Genomic DNA, 22,874 nt, shown 5'->3' on the forward strand with positions numbered 1-22,874 from the left:
ATAGCCCATGCAATTATCTATTACTTTTATTAAATCGTCTTTTATTGTCAAGAAGAACATGATGCTGTCAGAGTCAACAATAATGACACTAACACAAATCTAGTCCTTGTGCCCACAGATTTGTCTTTGCAAGAAATACCATTAAAAAATATACTTAAATACTTTTACACTACATTATAGCATAAAATATACTAAAATAAACAGAAAGGAAGAAAACATTTTCAGTATTAGTGTGACCTTGACCCTGTCTGAATTAATTCCAAAATTTAATCAGTTCATCTGCTGGTTAGAATCATAACTCCATAGTCTTAACAATATTGAACTGCTCTTCAAATAAGGAGAATCTTGAACAGATGCACAGATGGACAGTGAGGCAGATGAACTGAATGCAAAAATCATACATAGCCTTAAAATCAGCCTTGTCTTCCTGTATGTGAATGTGTAAGTAATATATCTGTTTGAGAAAAAAGGGTGGAAGCTATAGAAAAAAATATTTCTGATATGTTTGACCTCCATCTGGCTTTGATCCTGTTTGGAAAACTTCCAAAATCTAATCAGTTATCAGTTATCTGATCAGTGCTGGTTACATTGATCATTATATAAATCTTACAAATATTCAATCATTTGTTTATGAAAAGTATCCTGGACAAACAGAAGGACAACCCATAAACACCACTGTATGGTTGAGACTTGGGCTTAAAGGACTTATACCTTTTATTAATTATTTTATAAGATTGAGGGGAATACTGCATGAAAAACATATAGTATTTGGCCACTGTTCAATTTTCTTGGATACTGTAGATTTAAAGTGAAAGTATAGCCCATATTTAGCTGTAAATGTAAACTATAATACTTCTCCACTTCAGTACTACTTTCTTGTATCTCATAACTACATCTCAAAACAGCTCTTCATTCAAACCCTATAATACTAAGGTCAAAACATGACAAATTGTACAAGGCAATAATGGATTTATGTTATATCGTTTATATTAACTACAATGCAGCCTTTCACCGGATCTATTTTCCCTACTCATTAACTGTCTGATGTGCCGTTTTACATGAGGTACTACTTATTTTTAGAAAGTTGGTCAGACAAGGTCAACATCATCTTACTTGAAACTCCTGAGCCTCCAGGGAAGCTGCGGTTACTTAGATTTGAGTCATTATTCACACTTTGTATCATCCCAATGGAGTGAGCTATGAGAGACAAGATCCTGTGTAATTGTCAAGAATATTGATGTCTCTTGGCTCTCCTGATAATATCACAGTTAGGAAAAACCCTATTATTTCTCATATTCTTTGTATTACAAATGAACTAGTCTGTCTGTTTGAAATGACTTATATCAAACTGCACACATTGCACTTCTGTAACAATGCAGATCAACAGCTCGGCGGTCACCTGACAGCAGAATAACCTCCAACATTCATCAGCACTAAAAAGTACTAAAGAGCACAGCAATTACTAAGGACAGATTCTTACAGAATCTAGCAGACAATGTGCTATAAGTACTGAATTACTGAATACTGACTAAGTTTTTAGAGAACAGAGGATTAATCCCTTAAACACAGATACTTGCTTAACCCTCAGCACTTTGCTTTATCATCCTTCCCACTTTTACTTCACTGCTTAGTGTCAGATTATGACTCAGACTCGTTTCCTTAGGCAGAGGTTAGAGTCAACTCCACAAATCACTAATAAAAAAAAAAAGCTATGTTCACACAAAAATAAATTAAGACTGTAGATTTAATGCGAATGTCAATCCATAAAAAGTGCGTTATCTATAAGTATACTCTGTATGTGTATGGTTTTGGTTGTTGTGTATTATAACATATAAGTTAGCTGGGTTATGTTGAAAATGCATTTATAATAACTGCAGAAGAAACTGCTAGTTTATATCATACTGTGCCTTTGTTATTCAGTTTTTGTTTTGTTTTGTTTTTAACCCTCACTGACATTGTATGATATCAATACAAGAGAAAGGCTCCTGTTGATTTGCATTATACTCGTCTCTGCACAAATCTTCACTTAAAGTGCTCTTAAAGGAACAATAGCATAAATGTAACTCCATCATAGCCTTTTGTACAGTAGTGAGAGGGCCGAATCAAATATTGGTCTATTATAAACATGACTAATTACCCCTCAGTGAGAGAAACATTGATAGAAACATTAAAGACTGCCACACTAAACAATATTAAAACTATCTTCATTATCATTTTGTGAACCTTTAGTAAGGTAGAGCCAACTAAACAAACATTCAATCATTACATTACAGACATTTTGAAGGGTGGTCCCTATATTAGGCTTCATCTGTTTTAAACATTATGTCTAGTTACTACTTTTAGTCACCATCATTTATCATTTCTCCCCATACAAGGCTGACAAATGGAAGAAATGAATTAAGTACAAGAGCCTGTCTTATCACATGCTTGGCAACTTCTGATACAATCCAGTGACCCAATCAATTAACAAATTCTATGGTAAAAATGTATTATGTAAATTCTCTCACTCACTCATTTTCTACCGCTTATCCGAACTACCTAGGGTCATGGGGAGCCTGTGCCTATCTCAGGCATCATCGGGCATCAAGGCAGGATACACTCCGTGTCTTTGGACTGGGGGAGGAAACCGGAGTACCCGGAGGAAACCCCCGAGGCACGGGGAGAACATGCAACTCCACACACACAAGGCAGAGGCGGGAATCGAACCCCCAACCCTGGAGGTGTGAGGCGAACGTGCTAACCACTAAGCCACCGTGCCCCTATTATGTAAATTATTATATAAATTTATCTTAGAATATTTATCACTATCAATTTACAAACTCATTTTTATATAATTTGTTTCTCTTTTGCAACAAGTAGCTTTGGTGTACCAATTATTTTCTTTTTCGTCTTTTCTAATTCTGTTATCACAGTTTAGCACTCTGACGAGGAGATGACTCATTAAGGGTGTCAATGATCTCACCACTGTGTAGGGTGTGTGTGTGTGTGTGTGTGTGTGTGTGTGTGTGTGTGTGTGTGTGTGGTAGGGGTGGGAATAATGTGGGATGCTTGATTATAAGACAAGGTGGCACAAACGTGAAACAGGTGTTGAACCCATTTACTGGAAATATAAATTTTTGTATATGCATCCCATTTTATCTCTGAGCAGCAGCTGCAAATATATTCCACTAACTATACTTTGTACTTTAGTCTGAACATTCTTTGTTTCTTCCCATATAAAATCTTCACAGACATCTTATTAATTTACTAAAGACATTTTCATGTGTAAAGACCTCTTTGACTTCTTTAACAAATCCTGTACTAGAATGATATTATTTTAATCCACTTCATTAGCCAAGTGCACCTAAGACTTAGTAGGTAAAAGTAACAGACATACAGACAAACAGGAAGGCAGACATATGGACAATCACTAGATCAATGCTGTAGCACAGCATATACAGTACAATTGGGCCATTTACTCCACCGGGTCAGCTAAAGGACCAGCCAGTAATAGTTCCACATTAAAACAGAGCAGCCTTTGTTTCATATCATACTGATCTTAACTCTGGTATTTAAATTCACTTAAAGTAACTTCAACAAAATATAATCATTATTGTCATTCAGACATAGAGCTTTGTATAATTTTGCAAGGACATTATAACCGAGAATTTACTTTACTAATTTATCAATAAGTTTACTAATATGTTAAGTACCTCCTATCTGTATGTGCGTTCAAGTCACTTGGTTACTGCTGGGTCTAAAGGCATGTGTTGTCTAAACATGATCTCTCAACCTTGGGCAATACGACAGGTGGCACAAACATTAGGATTAAGCTGGAGGTGTACAAACATTGGAAAAGGTGAGCATTGCCAGAGTGTGATTCATTGAATGCCTACTTAGCCTCCACACTACATCCTCACAGATGTGAGCTGTCTGCTTGGACATCTGTGCATCTCTCTCTCTCTCTCTCTCTCTCTCTCTCTCACACACACACACACACACACACACACACTCTCTCTCTCTCTCTCTCACACACACACACACACACACACAAACACACACATATACACACACACACTTTCTCTTCTTTTCTTCCTTCTATCAACAGACACATAACTGTGTGAGCAAGAAAAGCTTGAGACTTGGAGAAACATGATGTCCATTAAAACCTAGATCAAACATATCCATCCATCCATCCATCCATCCATTCATCAAACTATCCATCTTCTGTACCTTTTATCCTACACATGGTCATGAAGATGCTGTAGCCTAAGCTCGGGGACTTTTGGCACAAGATGGGGAACACCCAGGATGGATGTCAATCCATCGCAAGACCCAACCTCTCACACAGCCATTTAAACACTTTGGACAATTTAGAGATGCAAATGAGCCTACAAATTATGTCTTTTGGATTGGGGAGAAAACCAGAGTACCTGGAGGAAACCCAGAAACACAGGGAGAGCATGCGATCTCTGTGCACACATGGTAGAATCAAAAACCTAATCACAGAGGTGCAAGGCAAATGTATAAACCACTAATTCATAATTAAATTCACAATTATATAAAACATATACCAGTTGATCTATCTATAATTTTACATAACTTTCAAGTAAAATCTTATGTCCTACACTGTTCAATGTTAAATTATTGAATCTACTATGCTAAATGTAAAGCATACATACTAATCACTAAGCCACCATGGTCCCATCTAAAGCATTCACCATTCACAATTATTTAAAACATATTCCTATTTACTTATATAAGATTTTAGGTAACTTTATAGTAAAAGCTCATGTGCACTGCTGTTCAGTGTTAAAGTAGTTGTAAAAGTTGTGTTAAATCTTCTATGCTGAATGTTGTCTAACAGCACAAATATGACTACTGTACATTTTACTGTTATGGGCATACTATAATCTTATTCTGAAATATCCCTTTCATGAGCATGCTGATGTACAACAACAGAACCATCAAACAAGCAGTGAGGGTTTTCTTTCTTACTCTCTGTATCTTTTTTTTATGCTCACCCCCTTGTGTTGACTTGAAGTAGGGAGATGCGTGAGTGGTGTTTCAATGACTGCTGCCCACAGCACTACAGTCAGTCAGGCTTAGACAACAGTGCCAAGAATCTTCAACACTCTGCCTATCACTGAAAGACCAGCCGAAAAAAAAAGGAGACACTAAAACACCTAGCAATCAGACTCATCAAGGTCTCTTACTAAGTACAGTAAAGTGATCTCAACTAAAAATCTAAAGGTTTGTTAATATTTAGCAATATTGATATAGCAAGCAAAAGCAAACCAAGTGAAAAGCACACAAATGTTTTAAGGTGAAAAAAAAAAAAGAAAAAGAAAAAAAAACTTTTTTTATATTTATTGTATATTGCCTATAATAGATAAACATGCTTTGGGATCATTGGTTAACAGTATTATCAGTATGCAGCATCATGAAAATAAAACACTGTCCCCTTCATAATATTGTATATTTCTCTTATTTGTCACATTTAATTGTTTCAGTTCATCCAACAAAAATTAATATTAGACAAATTGAAATATAAAATCCAGTTTTAATTATTTATTCCATTTGTTGAAAGGAAAAACATATCCAACACCGACTGGCCCTGTGTGAAAGTGTAATTGCTATTTAGCTACTTATACTTATCTACCAAACTTATTTGATGATTGGGTTCTATTAAATTATCCACACCCAGTCTTGTTTACCATGTTGAAACTAAAGAGCACCTTAATTGAACAGCTCCAGCATCGTGAAGTAAGCTAAAGGGTCTTAATTGTATGGTAATGTTTAGAAAGGATGAGGGAAAAAAGCCATTGAAGTGTACAGTATCAGCCTGGAAATGGTTTCAAAGACATTTAGAATGTTCTGAGACCCCAGCAAATAACAGTGAGAGCCATTGTCTGCAAATGGAGAAACTTGAAACAGTGATGAATCTTTCCAGACGTGTCTGGCCAGCCAAAGTTCCTGCAATAGGGCATCAATGGCTCAATTAGGTAGCCATAAAAGAGCCCAGACAAGCATTTACGAAACTAGTGGCTTCACAAGTCCAGCATTCATGACTGCATTTCTTGAAACCATTAAAAAGATACTGGGCAAAATGGTATCCATGGGAGTGCTGCAAGGTGAAAACCAGTGCTAATCATCAGGAACATTAAGTTGTAGGCAGGGAATTACAAGTTGCGGCTTCAGTTCAAAGGTAACATTAACATTCTAATAAATCAAAAATGACCCCAGGGTTCCTGCTAAAGCTCCTGTCAACACATGTTGAATTGCAAGTATAGTATACAGCTGTGGATGAGTAATAACTCATAGAGGATGAGAGGATGGGTTCCCTTTTGAATCAAGTTGTTTTAAGAGATATTCCTTGGCATTATTGCCTTTTGATGCCTTTTTGATTTTGATGTAGAGCTGTATTGGGACAATGTACATTAATCTTTATCATTTTCAGATTTAATCAGAAGTCTGTCTCCTTCTCTGAATGCTCTTTTTGTGTGATTAAGTCTGCACAATTCTGGCAGAAGTGACAGGTATCAGGTATGAAAATACACATAACTTGTTTTGAGCTTTTTCCATTTGTTACAACTTTGCGTGCATGGCATAGACTAAGCACTTTACATCCTTACTCCTTCCATTAATGTCACTGTTTCTGGATTAATTTCAAAAGAAATTCTGTTATATATACAGAACAAAGTTCTCAGCTACTTGAAGATTTAGCTCACACAATAGTTAAGTTTGAAGAAGAATACGAAATGTTTGGAGGATGAATGTTGGATTAAAAATTAGTTTCACTTGCCACGTCATCTTCAACTAATACTGTGCAACACTTTAGATCAAGCTAGTCAGCTAAGGCACTTAAAACAAATTTTAAAATAGCATTTTTCCTATGTGATGTGCTTGGTGTGCATAATCCTGTGGGCACAGAGTAGGTAACTCTTTGTGTCTCCTGCATATGCACACCATATTATTTTCATTTCACACTTAATTCATGGCTTTGTTAATGTATGTCTGTGTTATGATAATCATTTCCACATCTGTGACATTGGTCACACTATATGAACTAGTATACATTTTGGATTTATACTAAGCCTACTCGATATCTATGTCGAATTGTGAAACTCTTTTCACGTTTCCTCCCATTTTTCAGTCTCTATTTATGTTGTTTTGAAACCAGTATTTTTGGTTATATTACTGTCCCTTAAAGCCGAATTTGTTTGTCGAAATTTTCATTTTAGTTCATGTTATAATTTATTTTTCCCTTAATACAACATTTTTAGTTAATCCTATCATACAGGTCATAATAGTATATGATTTCGAACTCTACAGAAATTATATAGTCTAGAGATTTTAGCTAGAATTTGTCACTGATGCCTGGCTATGTTAAACATCTTCAGCTCTGCAGAAATCCTTGGCATAATCTTCCCAGTGTTTGTATTCAAGAACAAGAATCATTAGCACACTCAGAACATTTTCCATTCTATTAATAAAGACTGTGAAAGTTTTTTTTTTTTTTTTTTTTTTTTTTTATGGATTTGTTCAGGAATGGATTCAACAACAAATAGAGAAAGCTTCAGATTTCTGAGACCCTGTTCTGTTCTGCATAACAGATGTCATTAAATGAGCATAGATAATGCAGATCCTGATCTTCCCTTAAGGTTTCTGTAACCTATTCTGATGAAAGTAGGGTTGAAATTCAGTGGTTTAGCCATTAGTATATATCTTTAAATGTTGGATAATGGGAAAGCCTAGTAAGTATACCGAGACCTCCACTACAAGCACTTCCTCTTCTAGTTTCTTGTCAGATGACATCAATCCGCTGCCACACAAATGTCTCTTTAATGTCTGATGTAGAGTCCTCTTGCTTATCTCTAAGAACAGGCCCTTGCACTTTTTTAAACTTTACAGCTAGCAAATTCATTCAAGCTGATTTTGGTGGACAATACAAAAGGATGTGTGACATTTAAAAACCAAAGATGGAGGGGAAGTATCAATATTTTGTAGTGGCCCAGTCAGAGCTCTATTTTCTGCCTCCTTAGACTCCATCTTAACAAAGATGCAGAAGAAATGGTATTTTTTCCAGATTAAAGGGCAGCATTATAAGTTCTCGCTTTTTTAACAGCAGGCAAAGACATGGAAGCTTACTATAACAGGCAACTTCACTCAAATACTACCAGAACAACCGTTTACTATTTTATCCATAGTAAATAGGAACAAACAAAATGGGTGGCAGGCATGCTGGCATGGTGTTTAGCATTGCTGCTCCACAGCTCCTGGGTTTGAGCCTGAGCTTGGTTTACTGTGTGCATGTTTTCATTGTATTCACAGGAGTTTCCTCTTTCTTTTCAGAATTCCTAGTACCGTTCAAAACATACATGCAAGGCCCTAGATTTATTTAAATACGCTCTCAAAACATGATCATAAAACCACTGAAAAAAACAGATGTACCCACATAAGGAAAACTGTTTAAAAGAGTGTTTTTTTTTTTAAGTTTTGAGAATACACCTTAACTGGGACGCCATTCCATCTGTGAGAAACACAACAATCAGGAGGATGCAAATGCAGGTAGTCTTTGTTCATGTAATCTCAGAAAAAATTAACAGGCACAAGTCGGGTGAACTGTAAAAAGATCCAAGAGCAGACAAGGGTTAGAAACTAAAAGTGTTTTATAAAGTGTGTGTGTGTGTGTGTGTGTGTGTGTGTGTGTGTGTGTATTTTAAAGCAGGTGAGGTGCAATCAGAAGTCTGATCTATCTATCCATCTATCTATCTATCTATCTATCTATCTATCTATCTATCTATCTATCTATCTATCTATCTATCTATCTAATAATCAATTAGTTAAAGTACATTTAACAAGAAGAAATGACAGAAGTAGTTTGTTTAATTTAAATAATAATAGCCTAATATGAGTGATGTAATCAACATACTAATTTATAAAATATATGCAGCACTATTTTATAAAATACAAATGCACTAGTCTATAATAAATCATAGTTTAAAGATGTTGCTAAGTTGCTTATGACATATAATACATTAAAAGTGATCGGTAAGCATGAAGCACTTTGGCTTAAGTGCAAAGAGCAGTCACATCAATAAGATTACAGCAAATGTTCTGGGGTGGTTTAGAAGCTGTCAGCCTCCAAGTTTCATTCAGATGAATTAAACATTTAAAAGTTCTGTTGTAATAAAGGTGTCAAGCACCTGACATATTATGCTCATTTTTCTCTGATCTACTCTCTCTAACCTAAATGCATTTGTCATCTCTGTGACATATCTACAGTTATAGGAAAAACATTTCAATACGCAGTCATTTTAAAGTTAACTTACTTTCAGGAACTTTCAGGTGAGGATACTGTAAGTTTACCATCTTATCAATCAGTTTGGAGAAATTTTGGCCTGCATTTCATTACAAAATTGCCTCAGGTCATGTTCAATTGCATTCATTAAGCGATAGCCCTCTTAAGATCCTACCACAGCAAGACAAGAGTGTTTAAGTCTGGACTTTGCCTTGGCCATGACACATTTTTATCTTCCCACTCCTGTGCAATTGTCTTGAAGGCTTGATTAATCTGCAGCAACAGTTTCTTTTCTGATCTAATGGCTGATGTCCTTTCTTCTTTCCATAATTTAGACACACACCTAGGTGCTCCAAAAACCTCTAAAAGTTCTTCTTTTATTCAGGTCGTCATCCTTCTTGAGGATTAACTAATCTAATGTGTTATACTACCTGTAAAAATAGGAATTGTGTCTATTTTTTCCCCACCTGAATGTTTCTGAATGTTTATTTGAAAGTTGGAAATCTGGTTTGTTATTCAGGTACTTTCTTTTTCTTTCTTGTTTTCCTTTTCCCCCCATGAGTGTATGTAGATGCCACCTATTATCTCAGGATTATATATTCTCATTCGTTCCTGCTGAAAAGCATTCCACAGAATTTTGAATTGGCATATGTACACACCCCTTTATGGATTGATACCTTGTTGAGGTGAAGGAGCTTGTGCTATCTCAGGAAGAGGCAAACTCCAAAAAGCCTTCTCCTATTTTGAGTATGGTCAAGCGCACTGATATGCACCAGTGGATAGGGATGTCAACCTAAAGCCATGAGCTGAGCCCATGAGTAGGGACTTTAGGTACTGATCCCTTTTTTTGAGACAGATTACATGAGTATTCAGACTAAATACAAAAATAAATGTGTATAAATATAAAATTTGCCAACTTGCCTAATCTTATTTAACAACTCCACTGATCTACTGTGTTTCACTGCCATGTTTCTATTCCTGGGATAAAGCTGCATGTAAAATTTTAGAACCATTGTGCCTTCATTTAAGGGGCATTATTTCATGGATCCAGAAGCAACAGTATCCCATGCTAGGTATTTAAACCACACTTGCTTTAGCATCACACACTTTATGCATTATTATATCAGCACAGTTTTATATCAGCTGGGATTAATTAGCCTATACCACTAGTAAAAATGATATCTGTATAATGGGCATTAATTCTAGTGCCTCTGTATCAGTTCATTGAAGCCAGTATATGTTATTTTCTCATGTTGAGTATATATAAGTGCTCTTTAATGCAGCTGACAGCCTATTTGTGGTATTTCCTTGTCATTTGCTTGATTGACTTTACTGCAAGCTGGAGTAGGTATTTGATCAAATGTGACAAATGATCCCTCTTCAGATTCATTGAGATAATAAGATAAACCATAATATCTATTCACACCTTTTGTTGAACATAGTCTCGCATTACACTCTGGTCATCAGTAGCCCTGAAGCTATCATAACTCGTCATAACATAGGCCTTAAACTTAGAGACTGATATTCAGAGAGCCTGTCTCTTTTTATAAGGTGGTGGCAGGGTATTAAGCTGCCTTGAGCTCTGCAGTCACTAACATATTATGCTTTAGACAGCGTACAGCTTCTTAACCATATGAACTGTTGAAAAATGATGTATTGCTATGGAATCATTGTCCACTTCATGCATTTATGCACTGATACATTTACGCTGTATGCACAATTATTAGGTGATTATTTTGACCATATCATAGTTTTTATGTATATTTTCCAACTCCAATATGTGTAAACTTGAATGCTTATTGGATTCAAGCATATCAAGTGTTATGTATTTGTGTAATGAGGGAGGGGGTTGCCTAAGGAGATTAACACCCCATATCAAGGTGTGAATAATTATTAGGCAGCTTCTACCAGTACCAGGAAGCCATTATCCTCCAGTGCTGTCATATTCCAGAACTGAACAGTGCTCAGATGTACTGTACAAGTTGTACAAGGAAGGCTTAAACCTGACCATTACTGAACAAGGCATAAGTTGATGACTGGGCCAAGAAATTTCTGAAGATATTTTTTTCAAAGATATGATTGGATTTATGGACTGATGGGGTGAGAGTGACTCTTGACATCCAGATGGATGGGCCTGTGGCTGGATCAGTAATGCACACAGAGCTCCACTTCGAATCAGATGCCAGCAAGGTGGAGGTGAGGTACTGGTATGGGCAGGTATTATTGAAGATGAACTAGTTGGACCTTTTTTGGGTTAAGGATGGACTCAAAATCAACTCCCAAACCTACTGCCAGTTTTTAGAAGACACTTCTTCAAGCAGTGGTACAGGAAAAGGTCTGCATCTTTTAAGAAAACGATAACCTTTATACAGGGCAATGCGCCATCACATGTATTTGAAGTACACCACTGTGTGTCTAGCCAATAAAGGCTAAAGAGTAATGGAATGGAACCCCTTCCTCACCTGACCTAAACCATATTGAGAACTTGTGGGCCCTTCATAAACAGTAGAGTTATGAAGAAGGAAAACAGTAAACCTCTCTGAACAGTGTCTGGGAGGCTGTGGTTGCTGCTGCACAAAAGGTCTTCAGCAGATAAAGAAACTGCTCCATGAAAGACTCCATAAATGTAAGACTTATGATGGTTATTGAAAAGGGTGGCTATAATGGTCACTGATTAGTTTTTTTTAAATGGCAGAAATGTTTATTTATAAATTTTGAGCTGTTTGTTATTACTCTCACTTTAACAGATGAAAATAAACAAGTGATATGGTAAAAAAAAAAAAAAGTTGAAAAAATAAATTATTTTTTATGTAGATGCATAATAATTCTGAATAATAATAGTTACCCTGTAATTGTGAACACATAAATATTCTCCTAAGAAAGCCAATACCTCCGTTTTACTTCCTTAAATATTGAGGTTTGAGTTTTATTAACATTTTGGATTGACCGAGAGTACTGTAGATGTTTAATAATAATATTAATCCTCAAAAATACAGCTTGCCAATATAGGCACATGGTGTAGACACAGTGTAGACAATCATATATAGCAAAAATCTTTAACGTTTACATCAAACATCAGAAAAAGTGTGATTTCTGTGACTATGATCATGGCAAAGTTGTTGCTGCCAAGAAGGCTAAAGTACGGTGGCCGAGAAGTGCAAAACAAAACTAGAACGTACATTTCCTGAAGAAAATGTGAATGGTGCTTGCACGTGGCAAGTTCCCCTCATCGTGCTGAGTGTTTTAATATGTCACATGTCCATGTTGTGCTAAATTTTGATTTTCACGTGACATGACATGACCTCACGTGACATGACGTGACATGACGTGACGTCACGTGACGTGACCAGAATACACGTGAGGCAGTTCCCCTCATTGTGCTGAGTGTTTTGATATGTCACATGTCCATGTTGTGCAATTTATTTTATTTTCACGTGAAATCACGTAACGTCACGTGACGTCATCAAATTACATGTGAGGAAGTTCCTCTCACTGTTCTGAGTGTTTTGATATGTCACATGTCCATGTTTTAAAAAGTTTTTTGATTTTGCATATTTTGGGGGCGGGTCTGCGGCACAACCGAAAGGCCAGTCGGTACATCAATTTAAACGTTTGTTCAGAGTATCACCCTAAAGGAGCTGGCTGAGTTTGGTGTAGATAGTTTGAAAGCTTGCCGAGTTATAAACCTCCAAAGTTTACAATGGGAATCTATGGGAAAAAAGGCCACTTTGAGACGTGGTACCGGAAGTACCGGTACTCTGATCACTTAGAAAAGTAATAGCACACCTCTCCTGAATGAGCCGGTTGACACCTCATTAATGGGTCTAGGACAAAAGCTGCGGGACAAGTTACATGCCGAAGTTTTGTCCGGAAGAGTATGCAGGATAGTAAGAATGTTGCTTTGCAAGCACCATTAATAACAAATAAAAATAAATTTGAAAAGAAAACGACATTTAAAAAAAAACATAACATTTCAGACAAACTGGAAAAGGTAGGTATAGTTTGCAAATGGAAGTCTTACAGCTGATTGGATGACACATCTGTCACTCAGACTATACAGGCAGTAGAAAATTGTGCATAAATTTATTTCTTGTGCATGTGTGGAGTTTTGTGTTCCCGTTAAATCTAAGAAAATAACAAGCAAGAAAAGGAAGAACATTTATATGCCATGATTTTATAAAGATTTATGGCATAAAGATTAGTTTGCGATAAAAAACACACCTGAAGAGTGAAGGTATGTTTCGAAGATTAAATGGTGTAAGGAATGCTATAAGAGCAGAGCTGCATGGACCATGGGAGTTGTTCAGTTACTTGACACCCGGGAGCAGTTGGGGGGTTCGGTGCCTTTCTCAAGGGCACCTCAGTCGTGGCCGGCCCGAGACTCGAACCCACAACCTTAGGGTTAGGAGTCAGACTCTCTAACCATTAGGCTATGACTTCCCATGGACTGAGCCACCTGGACTGCAGAAAAGGGAATTATGCAAAAATGCTGTTTGTGGACTACAGTTCAGCGTTTAACACCGTAATTCCCTCCACACTCACCTCTAAGTTGGAGGTCCTGGGGCTCAGCCTGCCGCTGTGTCAATGGATCTCCAACTTACTGACAGACAGACCACAAGCCGTACGGGTGGGCAATCACACCTCATCCACCCTCAGTAAGCACTGGAGCTCCCCAGGGTTGTGCTCTGAGCCCCCTGCTGTACTCACTGTACACATATGACTGTGTGGCCACTTCCAACTCCACCACAATCATCAAGTTTGCTGACAACACTGTTGTGGTGGGCCTGATCTCCAACAACGAGACAGCCGACCTACCGCTAAATATCAACGGGACCCCAGTGGAGAGAGTGGTTTCCGGTACCTAGGTGTTCACATCACACAGGACCTGTCTTGGTCCTGTCATATCAACACCCTGGTGAAGAAGGCCCGTCAGCGTCTGTACCATCTTTCTACACCTACACCATTGAGAGCCTCCTGACAGGTAGCATCACTTCCTGGTTCGGGAATAGCACCATGCAGTACAGGCGAGCCCTCCAGAGGATGGTGTGGTCAGCTGAACGTACCATCCACACCGAGCTCCCTGACCTGCAGGACATCTACAGCACGTGGTGCCGGACGAGGGTCAGGAAGATTGTAAAGGATCTCAGCCATCCCAACAATGGACTCTTTTCTTTGTTGCGTTCAGGGAAACACTTCTACTCCCTGAAAGCAAACACAGAGAGAATGAGGAGAAGCTTCTTCCCGCAGGCCATTCGGAGTTTAAACCAGGAAATACCCAGAATCTGGATCTAGATCTGGATCTAGTACTGGACCTCTCCCCTTCCCTGGTTTTCCAGTGCAACCTTTTTTGCACTGACACTTTAACTCTGGACTGTCACTTTAACACTTTATACACTCCATACTGCACATGGACACTTTAAGGACAATAATTAAAAACCATACGCATTTATGTATATTTATGTATAGTATATACATTATTTTTCACTTATATTTTAATATTTTATATAGTTTCTTTTTATATAATTTATAATTTTTTTATTTATCTACCTCCTTTTGGCTATATTTTTTTTATCCCAAATTGCATTCCTTATGTTTGAATACCGGACAGTTGCAAAAAGCATTTCACTGCATGTCGTACTCTGTATGTATGTGTATATGACAAATAAAATTTGATTTGCTTTGATTTTGATTTGATATACACATAGCATACATATAGAATGCTAAAATAGCTATGAATTTACAGTTTTATACAATTAGAATTATGTAGAGAAGACTTAACAGAATGTACAGTGTGGTGCAGAACTACAAGGTGATTACAGGCAGTGAAGTATTCGTGATACATTAATGTATTAGAGTTCAGTAGGTTTATGGTTGTAGGGAAAAAACTGGCCATGAACCTGCTGCTTGTGGTGCAGATCTTCTTGTGTCTCTTCATGGACAGTTGAACAGTTTGTGAATTGAGATGGAGGATTCTACAATGATTTTGTGTGCTCTATTCTTACAAGATGTAGTGAAGAGACTCAATGACAGGAAGTTGGGTGGTTTTCACCACCCTTTGCAGTGAATTCACACACTATGCCATACCACACTGGAATGGAGTTTGTCAGGATGCTGTCAATGATGAAGTGGTAAAAATTGGTCAGGATCTCGGGGGATAGATGAACTCTTTTCTCAAGAAGTATAGATGAGTTTGTGCCTTTCAAACCAGAGTTAAAGTATTCACATCCCAAGACAGATCCTCAGAGATATGGACAACCAGGAACTTAAAGCTGCAGACATGCTCTACTTCAATCCTGTTGATGTAGACAGGGGGTAGTCTGCGGTTGTTAGATTTCTGGAAGTCCACTATGATCGTTGGTCTTTGTGTTTGTTAGTGTAACACCATGCTGACAGGTTTTAGAGCGCTTATCATTGTTGAAGAGTAAAGTATAAAGTTATATTGCTTCTGCTAAATTACTGGCTCAAATGATCACTGTAGAAATCTGCAGGTGTAGAGTAGTTACTATTAAAGTGGACAGTGATTATACAGCTATACAACAGTTTCGATTATAGCACATTCCTGGGAATTGAGTGGTATGGTGGTATGGATGGAGTATCAGTTTCGGATTTTGGAGTGTTTTTTTTTTTTCAGGAAACCCCAAGATGGCTATATGTCTTTGAATTGAATGAACCACAACAGACAATCATTTTAAAGAAGCTACAACATCTGAGAGCTGCTCCGTTATCTAAAAGTAACCATGCGTAGGAAGTTAAAGGAGCAAACAACCTTTTAGGTTTGGTTTGAGTTTATTTCTATTTTAAACAAGCTTGCATATTTAAAAGCTGGAGACTCAAACTATGCCACCTAGTATGAAAAATATAATGCAATGAAAAATAAAAAGCTCAGTGACTTAAACCAGCTGTCGTTTATTTTCATCTTAGGTATGGAATATCAATGAATGCAATAATGAAATGTTATATGACCATTAAAAACACAAAACATATTTCACTCAAAAATTTCCCATCACCACAAAATATTTTTCATTTAATTTCATATTTTCAATACAAAATTCTCTCTCTCTCTCTCTCTCTCTCTCTCTCTCTATCTATCTCCTATGATATACCACATGAAAAACATGGGAGAGCTCAGGAAGCTGTTCAGGAGTGATGTGATGAGAGTAGAAGGACAAAATCTAGCCTAGTGAGTTGCAGAATTCAGAATAGACAGGCTGCCACTAAAACCAGGGCCTGCTGATGAAAGCACTGTGACAGCTCGGTAGAAATATTGAATTCAGCTTACATTTGCACAACTGCCCTGATATGCTGGTACTTCCTCTCATAAATTTGTTTCAGATTTGTTCAGCAAATGAATCAACCAGGGCTACTTGGTACGTAAGTCAATTTCACTTTTCAAGAATACAATAAAGCAAGTGTTCAAATGCCATCAAACATGATTAATAAAAGAGAAATCACAATTCTAAGATTGTGTCAATATAAGGTGTTTCTTTTCTATTGTTTTACCAATCACTCAGTGCCAGTTTCACTGACCATGGGTTTAATATAGCATGTTATGTGGACGTAAGGTACAGGGCCAGAATTAATGTTAAAGTGAAGAGGCTATTCTAGCATTTAACAAATGTGTATATCTTTAATCTTTAATAAATGTGTATATCTTATATATATATATATATATATATATATATATATATATATATATATATTGTGTGTGTATGTGGTTTCGTTCATTGTGTCTTGATGCTTAGGTAAAAAGAACTAATATATATATATATATATATATATATATATATATATATATATATATATATATATATACACACACTCAGGCACTGAGTGACTGAGTGACAATATATACTGTATATTGTGTGTATGTGTTTTCGTTCATATATTGTGTATAAAATATATATATTGTGTGTGTGTGTGTGTTCATTGTGTTTTGATGTTTAGGTAAATAAGTGGGCTGATCAGGATCCATGTTCACCGACAATCTCTCGCTGGTTCCACCACAGTCAATGTTTCATCAGACAAACCACCATCAGCCTGAATGAAACCTACCGTTGGCTCACAGAGGGGCAGGTGGCATCGTAATTAAGGGTCATTTTAATACACTTGCAGCTTTATGCAGCCATTCACAAAGAGCGGACCTCGTAGTGCTTCCCTTTTACTGATGCCAGTGAACACACAGCGAAGCAAAACAAGCCGCATTTGTATGTAATGACCCCTTATTGTCCCTGAACTACACAACAGCATCATGTCAACAACCACAGCTTAGGTGTTTAAAATGAGCTGCATGTGGGAATCTGACCTCCGATTCGCAATCAGATCTTTCCGCATAGCCCGTGACGTCTATATCTGTCACTTCCACGGAGAAGCTCATAAACTAAAGCCTTCTGTCGCAGAATCATTCGACGCAGAGTAAATCGGCCAAGCGAAAGTTTCCGAAGTGAATGCGGCAGTAACACGCATGCAGATGCATTCGCACAATTAAAGCCAAGAGCTCGAGCAGAAAGCACAGCAATTTGCGATATGAGCTTATAGTGAATATTACCTTGGGTCAGGATGATTCCGCACATGAAACCCACCCAGACAGCGGCGCTTAGTGCACGACTTTCAGCAGAGCTTGTGATCGGCATGACGAGAAGCGCGCAAACAAAACAAAGCTGAAGTCCAGGATCTACGTTAAAGCTCCGTGACAGTGGATGGAAATGCAGCGATTAATCGAAGAGGGAAGAGGTGTTTCCGACTCTCTCTCTCTCTCTCTCTCTCTCTCTCTCTCTCTCTCTCTCTCCCCGCAGTGTCTCGCCTTTCTTCCCTCCGCGCATCACCAACATTTAATGATGTGACCCTTTGTCGTTGTTGTGCTATTGTTAGATCCAAAGAAAGCATTTCACAATTCATGTAATATCAGCTTTTCATGTTGTTTTAGTGTTAGACTAAATGTTAGTTGTTCAAAACAAATTAATAAAAGAAAGACTTCAAGTCAAGTAGCTTTTATTGTCATTTATAGCTGTTGCAGTACACAGACTGGTGCTACATAACACAAAGACAGAGCTATAAGGACTTAGTAAGTAGTCCTAGCCACATAAAGTGCATCTGTGTGACCTGGTGCAAACAGTGCAGAATAAGACAGACAAGACAGTGCAGGACAAAAAATACAAGACATTACACAAAAGACAATACACAAAAACAGCACCGACCAGTGCTGATGTCAAATCAATATTGCGTGTGCAGAAATATTGGATTGAACACAGTATTATAGCAGCAGTATTGTGCAAAACAGCAATCAATTGAAATGTGAGACAGCATGTGCAAAGAGCAAAAACAGTGTGCAAAACAGCATGTAAACAGTTTGATATGGTGGTGCTGTTGACATAGATGTATATTGGAAGTCATTGCAGTCCATACAGTTTATTGTGCGTGTGTGTGTGTGTGTGCTGTGCTCAGTACAGTTCAGTTCAGTTATTGAGGAGTCTGATGGCTTGGGGAAAGAAACTGTTACACAGTCTGGTCGTGAGTGCCAGGCAGGAGGGTGAAGACGGCAAGGGGTGAAGAGTGTGTGTGAGGGGTGTGTGGGGTCATCCGCAATGCTGTTGGCTTTGCGGATGCAGCGTGTGGGGTAAATGTCCATGATAGGGGGAAGAGAGACTCCAGTGATCTTCTTGGTTGTCCTCACTATCCGCTGCACGGTCTTGCGATCCAAGATGGTGCAGTTCCCAAACCAGACAGTGATGCAGCTGCTCAGAATGCTCTCAATGGTCCCTCTGTAGAACATGGTCAGGATGAGCGGAGGGGGCTTTCTTGGTGTTGAGCGACCAGGTGAAGTTCTCTGTTAGATAAACACCAAGAAATTTGGTGCTCTTGACGATCTTGACTTCTAGCTTTATCCTGAATTTACACAAGAGATTTACACTTACAAAGAGCTTAGAATAAAGGTTTCCCAAGATTGGTTAAAATTGTTGATAGATAATGTATCTAAAGGGTTCAAATCTTCTGAACTATGGTAACTTTCTGTTGCACACCTCTAGAAGCTGAGAGTGATATAAGCACCATTTCAACCACCTGCAAAACAAAGAGATTTGGGTAATTGTTACAACACTCTATAACTAGATAGAAGCTAAGTGGGCATCTATGTTACACAGTCGGTATCCAAAATTAGAAGCCATTACTGAGCCGAAAATTTTGATAAAAAAATTCTAAACCAGATTCTAAACCAGAAAGAGGCCAAGTTTTTAGAAAATGTAGCCAGGTGCCTGAACCCTAAAAAAGAACCAGTGCCCTAAGCACTGATTACATTTTACATTTGCGGCATTTGGCAGATGCCCTTATCCAGAGCAATTTACAGTTTTATTTTGAGACTGGAGAAATCAGTGCTCAGATCAAAATATTTTGCTTGTGATCTTTTAAAGAGAAGAGAAGCTATTCATTTCTTACTCTGCAATACATTAGTATGAGAGGAGGATTAATGTCCCCAACGGATCATACCAGCACAGAAAACGGCCTATTTATCAGAGCATAAGTTCTTATCAAACATGTTCATAGTTCAGTGTGGTTTCTTTTATGTCTCTTTGAAATTTCACATAATTTTAGTTTCATGTTTACCACTAATAGGAAATCTACCAGTAGATAAAAAAATTCATAAGATAGCACTCCTTATATATCTAGAGGAAAAAAGAAATACATTGAAAGAAAAAACCCAGTAAAGGGCAAAATCATGTGAGATCATAGGTTTGAATCGCAGGAGTCCAAGAGAACCTATCTGGCCCTTTTCTCTGCATAGAGGCAATTCAGTGGGAATTAGTACTCTCCTACAAGTACTTTCATCTTCTTCTTTGACACACTATATACACAAAAGACTTTTTAGCTTCAGCTGCTTCACAGGATTTACATATGTGGGAAAATGAGAGAATAAAAATCCAAAACAAAAGATTAAACATAAATTACTATTATTAGTTATTCTACTAACACAATGTTGCTCGATGTAAGAATGTAATGTCTTGTTACTTTACAACCCTTAAACAACCAAGTGCACCAAGCCTCAAAGGGATACAAAAGGACATCGGCTACTTATTTGCTTCATTGTGCAATAGTGATTTAAAGGTGTTGCACTGCTATTAAACACAGCTCATTTTATCTCATGATTGCATTCACTTAAATATAATTTTAATGCCAAATAATTGAGCTATTACTGACTAAACTACTGACTATACCTACCAGTTGAAATTTTTTCTTTTAATGGCATCATAAACAAATTATCATTCTTATCAAAATATTTCAGTTATCACTTAAGACTGTGATTGTATATATATTGCCTACTAGAATTATTGGCATATTAAAAAAAAAAACAACAGAACAAATGGTCAAAGACTTAGTTTGTACATCTACATCTGCAGTATTAATTCTAGACACATACAACATAGAGTGTAAGTGGTGAGAGAAACCAGTTATGTTGGTGCAGATTGCTTCAGCTTTGCTTGCTTGATTGCCGGAGGTTGTTCCCATAAGAATATTAGCATGATTGCATTAACCATTGCATGACATTGTTATTCTTAAATGACAATACTTATTTAAAGTTCTCCTTAAAGGAGTTTCACACAATTAAAATGCGGACGAAATTATTCACTTCTAAAAGGTATGCATGTTGTGCCTCACTTTTTTGTTTAATATGTCATAATGCTGTAATGGAAATGCAGGTGGTAAAAATGTAAAAGAGGCCAGTTAGAAGTTCCAGTGCTATAGATTCACATCCTCTGTATTCTACCCTGGTGTTCACTAACATTTGTTTATCTAGTGAGCAGGGATCAAGATCTCTCTCTCTCTCTCTGTGTGTGTGTGACCGTTTCTTCTTGACACACTAAACCTGGTTGAAGTCTTTTCACTTGATGATGCACACTGCTGGGGATAGATCTGTCTTTGACAGAATGTTTTTGAACTGCCATTGTGTCATGCATTTGTCATCTTGGTGCTCTGCAGTTCATCAGTAGACATTAGTATGTTTAGTATTAGTATTAGGTCTGCAATGAACTCAGAAATTACCCTGACCTATTAGATTCTATTAGGGGCGCTTGGTTGCACAGTTCCACTCGAATATAAACCGTTGTAAAAGGACATTATTAACATTTACATTATTTACTGTCCAGTGTCACCCAAATGGTGATAGGTTCCCTTCTGAGCCTGAATCCTCCCAAGGTTTCATCCTCATATCATCTCAGGTAGTAGTCCTTGCCACTATCGCCACAGGCTTGCTTATTACTGATAGGGGTTAGACATAAAAAGTAATTAAATTACAACGTTACAATTGCAGGATAGGCAGTCTGAAAGATGTGCAAGGCTCACATTTAGCACTAAATGCTTCAAAGTTGAATTTGACTGATGTTAACCTGCTAATAAAGACAGCTGTCAATGACCCACCACAATTTAAGTGTGAGGGGCTGATAAATACTCAAAAAAACTAGGAAGAAATTATGGACACATACCTCAGGAAGAGGTATTTTCAAATTTCCATTTGAAAAGTAATGCCAAGAGATTATGTCTATGTTAAGGGGAAACGCTTGAGACATTCGGATCCACCAAGAAACCCCAAGCTTTGATACATACAGTATAGTCAGACAGCATTATGGTGAGTAACCTTACAACTCACTGCCCCTTGTTGAATGTTACAAACACTCCCAATTCCATTACAAATCCTCCCAGGGGGTGTGTTATAGATGGTGTAGTTGAGGTTACCATGATATATGTGAAGCATTTTCTTGAGAAATGGAAAAGGTATAAGAGTATAGCTTAGAAAAGGTATAAGAGTATTGTACACTAAGTCAGTCACCTGAGTATTCCATTGTGAAACAATGCAGACAAGAAAACATCTGTTTGAAATGCAGCCCTTTCAAAACAGATGTAGCATGGAGCTGAGTGGCATGCTTGATTTAGGATCTATGGGTTGTACTTGGAGTGAGATGGCCAAGTCTTTTGGCCAAGACATCAGTATTGGTGCCAATGTCCTGAAGCATGTGTTGCATGACCAAATAAAAAGTAGTGAGGATTATTGGAAACTATTCTCCTGTGATGTAAATGTATACATTTCACTGTGCAAATTAAATTATTTCCACAGACTAAGAATACAGAAACAAATAATGACAATATTCAAGTCAGCATTTGAAATGGGCTATCTTGACACTAGCTGGAATCGCTTTGAACCACATCTCCCCATGCACCCCTTCTTTGTCAACCTTTTAATCCTTTAGACTTTGATTCCACAAAGACATAAAGCAACTGGGCTGTGGTATCCAGTAGAGCTGGGGTCACACACCGGGTATTCTCTCCACTCTGTAAGCCAGCAGTGAGCATTCACAGTTATTATGATTATAAAAGTACACACGTGTGATAGAGAAATTGTTTAAACATAAATATTATCAAATTCATTATATATAGCCAGACCTGCAATTAAAATATCATTTTACCTATTCGCTCATTAGAGGAATCACAATAGTAGCAATCCCAGAAAAATTATATAACTGGTTTAAAATTTAGCAGTATAATTTATCTTAGCAGTAAAAGTGATGTTTTTGGCCAGTCAGATGTGTTGTGCACCATTTATCCATGA

The 22,874-nt window shown here is 37.4% G+C and overlaps 1 protein-coding gene across 1 annotated transcript in view; it reads right to left on the reverse strand.

The window, feature by feature from the left end:
• The window catches only part of LOC132863127 (seizure 6-like protein), a 51,899-nt gene extending 33,866 nt beyond the window's left edge, over positions 1 to 18,033 (reverse strand). The window contains exon 1 of the mRNA XM_060895735.1: positions 17,829 to 18,033. Within this exon, the coding sequence (XP_060751718.1) occupies positions 17,829 to 17,913 (85 nt within the window). The 5' untranslated portion in view covers positions 17,914 to 18,033. The remainder of the gene's footprint in view (positions 1 to 17,828) is intronic.
• Positions 18,034 to 22,874: the final 4,841 nt, after the last annotated feature.

The sequence above is a fragment of the Tachysurus vachellii genome, chromosome 20 (assembly GCF_030014155.1).
Source record: "Tachysurus vachellii isolate PV-2020 chromosome 20, HZAU_Pvac_v1, whole genome shotgun sequence".
Taxonomy (NCBI): domain Eukaryota; kingdom Metazoa; phylum Chordata; class Actinopteri; order Siluriformes; family Bagridae; genus Tachysurus; species Tachysurus vachellii.